The 7,500-nt window shown below is 49.8% G+C and overlaps 1 protein-coding gene across 1 annotated transcript in view; it reads right to left on the bottom strand.

Annotated features, from left to right (window-relative positions):
* Positions 1–7,500, bottom strand: part of LOC311322953 (CCR4-NOT transcription complex subunit 3-like) — a 29,645-nt gene that overhangs the window by 7,385 nt on the left and 14,760 nt on the right. Inside the window, exons 8-10 of the mRNA XM_084455070.1 lie at positions 4,036–4,981; positions 3,766–3,871; positions 1,909–2,047 (exon numbers count right to left, since the gene is read on the bottom strand). Coding sequence (XP_084311196.1) covers positions 1,909–2,047; positions 3,766–3,871; positions 4,036–4,981 — 1,191 coding nt within the window. The remainder of the gene's footprint in view (positions 1–1,908; positions 2,048–3,765; positions 3,872–4,035; positions 4,982–7,500) is intronic.

The following is a 7,500-nucleotide window of genomic DNA, read 5'->3' as shown; positions in this document are numbered from 1 at the left end:
TTACAATAGATACAAATGCGCTCTTCTTCTGTAACCCCCCGATAACGTCCAGTTTCAAGGTGCAGGGGCAAGATCCCAGAGCGAAGTTGGGCACATAATGATCTTTGTCTTTTGGATAATGGAGCACACATATATTTTTCATTTCCATACCACCTTTTTATCATACTAAACGTTCTTAATTTCGGTTTATGTAGTATATCCTGTGACCATTTTATCTGATGTGTATTAGACAAAGCTTCCTTAACCAAAGATATATTCACCGTATTTACATTTTGGAAAAGGTCAGATGCTCCTATTTGTCCTAGTATGTCCTCTATCTCACTGGCCCATGCACCTTTTACAGTTACATCCCAGTTGAATATTTTCCTAGCAACTCGACTCTCTGGCATTTTTATTAGTCTGTTCCATAGAGCTAACATGCTACCTTTCCATCTCGTCACCTGGCTCCCAGCCCATATCTCCTCTTATTGCCAATACCGGGACAAATTTATGAACTCCTAGAAAATACCGTATTGCCCTGTTCTGGACCATTTCTCCTTTCATATTTACCTTTGACCCCCATACTCCTGCCATATAGTCCATAACCGGACAAACACATGTGTGAAATAATTTGGAGTAGGTAGCATATCCCAAATCTCCCAGCTGTTTAGTTTTTGCTATTATACCACCAAGTGCTCTACTGGCAGATTCAGCCAGTACAGATGTACCATGTTCAAAATGTAAATGCTCATCAAAATGAAACCTAAATATTTATAATTCCCAACATACTCTAGTTTTTGATCCCCAAAATAAAACTGGAAATTGCTCCTTTTAATCCCTGTCTGTCTGAAATGCATGAGCTGAGTTTTGCTATGATTAACTTTAAGTCTCCACTTCTTACACCAGCTTTCTGCACATACTAACATTTTTTCTAGATCCCTTTCCTTTTCCGCTACCAGAATTATATCATCAGCATAAAGTAATATGTCCAATTTTTTACTACCATCATAATTTAGACCCAGTCCTAAGTGTTTTATTTCCTTAGCTAGATTGTTAATAAATATAGCAAACAGAGTGGGAGAGAGACAGTCCCCCTGCTTGACCCCTGATGGGGTAGGGAACCACCCTGAGCAGTATTCATTAACCTTAACACAGGCCTTGACCCCTGATGGGGTAGGGAACCACCCTGAGCAGTATTCATTAACCTTAACACAGGCATGTGGATCTTTATACAATGATTGTATGGCCCAATATAATTTTCCTTCTATTCCTTCTTCAAGAAGACAATATGCTAGTAGATCTCTGTTGACAAAATCAAAAGCTTTCTGGAAGTCAATGTAACAAGCAAATGATGATTTGTTTTGCATTATTCTATTTTTGACTACTGTGGTAATAGAGTAGACATGATCAATGCAGGCTCTAGCCTTTCTAAAACCATTCTGCTCCTCCACTAAACAGCTGTTTTCTTCCAGATAAGCCATGAGCCTAGTGTTAAGAATAGATGTATATAATTTATATATGCTGTACTTAATAGACTAATGCCACGGTAATTTGAGGGTATTCTTGGGTCGTTTTTTAAAGATTTCGGTATTGGACTCACAATAGATTTGTACCAAACTGATGGAATAGTCCCATTTTCAAAACAAAAAAGAAACAAAACAAAAAGAAGTTCTAAGAACAAGGGGCATTTCAGTATTTCATTTGTCAGTTCATCACATCCTGGGTGTGTGTGTGGTTCTGGGGTGTGTGTGTGGTTCTGGGGTGTGTGTAGGAGAGGGGTGGGGTGTGTGTGTGGTTCTGGGGTGTGTGTGGTGGGGTGTGTGTGTGGTGGGGTGTGTGTAGGAGAGGGTTGGTGTGTGTGGTGGGGTGTGTGTGGTGGGGTGTGTGTGTGGTGGTGTGTGTGTGGTGGTGTGTGTGTGTGGTTCTCACCTCCATGCTGAGGCAGGGCAGTGTGTAGGAGAGCGGTCCGTTCAGAAGGCTCCCCGCGGGCTTGCTCTCGCTGTAGGAGGGCGAGGGAGAGCTGGGGGGCAGGGTCATCGATCCCAGGAGGCTGGGGCCACTGTCTTTCCTGGGGGGGGGTGAGAGAGAGAGAGAGAGAGAGAGAGAGAGAGAGAGGGGGGGGGTGGGGGTTTAAATGTGATCCTGAACGATCTGACACAAATAGATGAACCCTAGTTGGGAAATAAGAAGCGTTCTCATTGTGGAACCTTCCTAGTCCCTAACGACCCTCGACCCGTCAGGATACCTGGCTGACCCTTGACCTGTCAGGATACCTGGCTGACCCTTGACCTGTCAGGATACCTGGCTGACCCTTGACCTGTCAGGATACCTGGCTGAAAGCGCCGTTCAAACGAGGGCAGAGACGGTTTGATCTGTTTCTCTAGTTCAGGGGTGGCCAACCCACGGCTCGCGAGCCGCATGTGGCTCTTTGCCCGTCAATGTGCGGCTCCTCCATCCATTCCCAAAAAAAGTTGGCTTGCGGCTCTTCCATCCTTTCATTAAAAATTAAATTCATTCATTCCATAAAAACGTTTCTCTCTCTCTAGTTTCGCTGTGCATTTCTTCCCGCCCATTTTAGTTTATTGCAGATTTGTCATAAAATCATGATTCGTTTCGCTAGTGAGGAAGTCGCGTGAGAACCACTTCAAACCAATCATATAGGTAGCAAATCACCTTGGTAACAAAATGATTAGGTGCGTTTACATGGACAGTTTGAATCGGTTTCAAATAGGTTTGGAAGACCAAACCGATTGAAAATATGTCATATAAACACCTCAATCCGACTGAAACGCCCCAACCCGATCGCTTTTCAAGGAGGTAGTTTAAACCTTTTCGAAACCGTTTGGTCCGTCATGTATACTACCTTGAAACGGATTGATGCTGCGTTCTGCGTTCATTTTGCGCATGTTCAAGACTTGACTAATCAAGGCACGCTCGACAGTTCCGTAGTCAGCTGTTTGTAACCATCGTAACGCAATCACTCACGGCTGCGTGCGCGTTCGAAACATTTGTCTCGTTGTCACATGTAAACATCCAACCAGTTTACTTTGTATCCCATGTATATGCTCAAGATGAAATCAGCTTGAAATCAACCAGATTGAAAAATATTTGTCATGTTAACGCACCTATTGTAAACAAAATAATTTGCTTTGCGTGGGTCATTCTCTTTTACGACAAAAGCTAACGTAGCCTAGGCTACTGTACACAACCAAAGAATGGCTGGAAAGAAATGCGCAGCGAAAAGAAAATATGAAGACGAACACAGGACATTTTTTACCCGAGTGGGGAGAGTAATTTTTTCTTCATAGAACGTAATGGTAAGACATTCTGTCTGATATGCCAGACATCATTGGGACATTTCAAAGCCTCATCTCGAGCCCAGTCCAGCCCAACCCAGCCTAACCCAGTCCAGCCTAACCCAGTCCAGCCCAGCCTAACCCAGCCCAGTCCAGCCCAGCCTAACCCAGCCCAGTTCAGCCTAACCCAGCCCAGTTCAGCCTAACCCAGCCCAGTCCAAAATATATTATGTCAGAAAATATCTTGTATGTATTAATTTTAAATAAATTAACTTTAAATGTATATTTAATGGACAATAATGTTTTTCTTATTATTTTAGACTGGGGTGCCTTGGGATTTTAAGTACTTATGAAGGGTGCGGTGACTGAAAAAAAGGTTGAGAAACGCTGGTATATATGTTGTGGCTCTGGGTGGTACCACAGTAATTTTTGTGGCTCTTAGTCTCTGACTGGTTGGCCACCCCTGCTCTAGTTTGTCCCTGCTACTCACGGCTGATTGGCTGTGGAGGTCAAAGACGGTGGTTGGCTGCTTTGTGATTGGCTGGCAATGTTGAGGGCGGAGTCTGGTGTGCTGTCCGCTACTATAGCACTGTAACCTGGATGGGGGGGGGGGGGAGAGGATAGGGAGTCAGTAACAGAGACACGCTCAATTTTGAACACACAATAATAATAATCAACTCAAATGCAGTGTTTGGCTACACGCATAAAACACGCATAAAACATGCATAAAACACGTAATAGGCAGTAATCTGACACTCACTAGTGCTGCCATTCTGTTTCTGTCCACTAGGTGGCCTGGGGAGTCCCATGCTCCCACCTCCCACTCCGCCTCCGGGCGCCATCGACCCCAAGCTGCTGCTGTGGCTCCCGATGACCCCCACGCCGCTGCCGGGCGCCAGGCCCCCTCCGATGGGACTGGGCGCCACCAGGGGCGGGCCCTGCACCAGAGAGGGCCCCGAGCCCAGGCCCAGCATGCCGCCGCCCATCCCCACCATGCCGGGGGCGGAGCCCAGCAACCCCGTGGAGGAGGAGGAGGACGACCCTCCGCCGATGCCGCTCCCGCCCACGGGGCCCATGGCGCCGGAGGAGGAGTTGGAAGAGGAGCCGCTGCCGATGGCGCCCTGCATGACCACGCCCATGGGCCCCGACGCGGCCGCCTGGGCGTAGGGCGTGGAGCCGGGCAGCAGGCCGGCGGAGCTGACCGACAGGCCCAGGACGGACATCTGGCTGGGGAGGGACGCCCCGGTCACCAGCCCCCCCTTCCCCAGGGCCACGCCCAGGCTGGAGGCCGGAGAGGGGAGCTGGGCCGGGGGGCCGGGCGCCAGCGGGCTGGGGGCGCTGGCGTTGGGGGGCGAGGAGGAGGAGGCGGGGAGGAGGCTGCCGGAGGGGCTGGGGTTGGCGTTGGAGTGGGCCGAGGAGGAGGAGGAGCAGGAGGAGGAGGAGGGAGAGTTCTTGGCCTGGTGCCGTGGCAGAGACGGGTGGTGCTGCGGCGTCAGGGTGGCGTTGCTATAGCTGCCGGAGGAGGAGAGGAGACCCCCCATGGTGCCCAGGAGACTGTTGCCCCCGGTGATGGCCCCGCCGACGCCCCCGCCGACGGTCGCCATAGAGACCAAGGAGGAGGACGAGGCTCCGGAGGAAGAGGAGGATGAAGAACAGGATGAGGAAGAGGAGGACAGCGAGGAAGGGTTGCCGTTCTTGACGGGAGACTGGAGGAGAAAGAGGAGAGAAAGAGGAGAGAGAGAGGAGAGAGAGAGAGGAGAGAAAGAGGAGAGAAAGAGGAGAGAAAGAGGAGAGATAGAGGAGAGAGAGGAGAGAAAGAGGAGAGACAGAGGAGAGAAAGAGGAGAGAAAGGGGAGAGAGAGGAGAGAGAGAGGAGAGAGAGAGGAGAGAGAGGAGAGAAAGAGGAGAGAGAGGAGAGAAAGAGGAGAGAAAGAGGAGAGAGAGAGGAGAGAAAGAGGAGAGAGAGAGAGGAGAGAAAGGAGAGACAGAGGAGAGAAAGGGGAGAGAGAGAGGAGAGAGAGGAGAGAGAGAGGAGAGAGAGAGGAGAGAGAGAGGAGAGAAAGGGGAGAGAGAGGAGAGACAGAGGAGAGAAAGGGGAGAGAGGAGAGAAAGAGGAGAGAAAGAGGAGAGAGGAGAGAAAGAGGAGAGAAAGAGGAGAGAGAGAGGAGAGAAAGAGGAGAGAAAGAGGAGAGAGAGAGGAGAGAAAGGGGAGAGAAAGAGGAGAGAGAGGAGAGAAAGAGGAGAGAAAGAGGAGAGAGAGGAGAGAAAGAGGAGAGAGAGAGGAGAGAGAGGAGAGAGAGAGGAGAGAGAGGAGAGAAAGAGGAGAGAAAGAGGAGAGAGAGGAGAGAAAGAGGAGAGAGAGAGGAGAGAGAGGAGAGAGAGAGGAGAGAGAGGAGAGAGAGAGGAGAGAAAGAGGAGAGAAAGAGGAGAGAGAGGAGAGAAAGAGGAGAGAGGAGAGAAAGAGGAGAGAAAGAGGAGAGAGAGAGGAGAGAGAGAGGAGAGAGAGGAGAGAAAGAGAGAAAGAGGAGAGAGAGAGGAGAGAGAGAGGAGAGAGAGAGGAGAGAGAGAGGAGAGAGAGGAGAGAGAGAGGAGAGAGAGAGGAGAGAAAGAGGAGAGAGAGGAGAGAAAGAGGAGAGAGAGAGGAGAGAGAGAGGAGAGAAAGAGGAGAGAGAGAGGAGAGAGAGGCGAGAGAGAGGAGAGAGAGAGGAGAGAAAGAGGAGAGAGAGAGGAGAGAGAGAGGAGAGAGAGAGGAGAGAAAGAGGAGAGAGAGGAGAGAGAGAGGAGAGAGAGAGGAGAGAAAGAGGAGAGAAAGAGGAGAGAGAGAGGAGAGAGAGAGGAGAGAGAGGAGAGAAAGAGGAGAGAGAGAGGAGAGAAAGAGGAGAGAGAGAGGAGAGAGGAGGGAGAGAGAGGAGAGAAAGAGGAGAGAAAGAGGAGAGAGAGAGGAGAGAAAGAGGAGAGAAAGAGGAGAGAGAGAGGAGAGAAAGAGGAGAGGAAAGAGGAGAGAAAGAGGAGAGAGAGGAGAGAAAGAGGAGAGAGAGAGGAGAGAGAGGAGAGAGAGAGGAGAGAGAGGAGAGAAGAGGAAAGAAGAGAGAGAGAAAGAGGAGAGAAGAAGGAGAGAGAGAGGAGAGAGAGGAGAGAAAGAGGAGAGAGAGGAGAGAAGAGGAGAGAGAGGAGAGAAGAGGAGAGAGAGAGGAGAGAGAGGAGAGGAGAGGAGAGAGAGGAGAGAAGAGGAGAGAAAGAGGAGAGAAAGAGGAGAGAGAGGAGAGAGTGAGGAGAGAGGAGAGAAAGAGGAGAGAGAGGAGTGAAAGAGGAGAAAGAGGAGAGAGAGGAGAGAGAGAGGAGAGAGAGAGAAAGAGAGAAAGAGGAGAAAGAGGAGAGGAGAGGAGAGAGAGGGAGAGAGAGAGGAGAGAGAGAGGAGAGAGAGGAAGAGAGAGGTGGAGAAGAGAGAGGAGAGGAGAGGAGAGAAAGAGGAGAGAGAGGAGAGAAAGAGGAGAGAGAGAGGAGAGAGAGAGGAGAGAAGAGGAGAGAGTGAGAGAGAGGAGAGAGAGAGAGGAGAGAGAGAGGAGAGGAGAGAGGAGAGAGAGGAGAGAGAGAGGAGAGAGAGAGAGAGAGAGGAGAGAAGAGGAGAGAGAGGAGAGACGAGAGGAGAGAAAGAGGAGAGAAGAGGAGAGAGAGGTGAGAGAGAGGAGAGAGAGGAGAGAAAGAGGAGAGAAAGAGGAGAGAAAGAGGAGAGAGAGAGGAGAGAGAGAGGAGAGAGAGAGGAGAGAAAGAGGAGAGAGAGGAGAGAGAGGAGAGAAAGAGGAGAGAGAGAGGAGAGAGAGAGGAGAGAGAGAGGAGAGAAAGAGGAGAGAGAGGAGAGAGAGGAGAGAGAGAGGAGAGAGAGAGGAGAGAGAGAGAGAGAGGAGAGAGAGAGGAGAGAGAGGAGAGATGAGAGAGAGAGAGGAGAGAGGAGAGAGTGAGGGAGAGAGAGAGGAGAGAGGAGAGAGAGAGGAGAGAGAGGAGAGAGAGGAGAGAGGAGGGAGAGAGAGAGGATGAGAGAGAGAGAGAGGAGAGAGAGAGGAGAGAGAGGAGAGAGGAGAGAGAGAGGAGAGGTTTAGCTGTTACTCAAACCAGAAGGTAAAGGATCAATTTAATTCATCTGTGAAAATTCAACTTCTCGGTTTCAAAGACCCACAGAGAGATCTACAGACCAGAGAGAGATCTACAGACCAGAGAGAGATCTACA

This window comes from Borostomias antarcticus, assembly GCF_949987555.1.
Source record: "Borostomias antarcticus genome assembly, chromosome: 21".
NCBI classification, from domain to species: Eukaryota; Metazoa; Chordata; class Actinopteri; order Stomiiformes; family Stomiidae; genus Borostomias; species Borostomias antarcticus.
The sequence above is the reverse complement of the archived record's forward strand: the minus strand, read 5'-3'. Positions and strand labels throughout refer to the sequence as shown.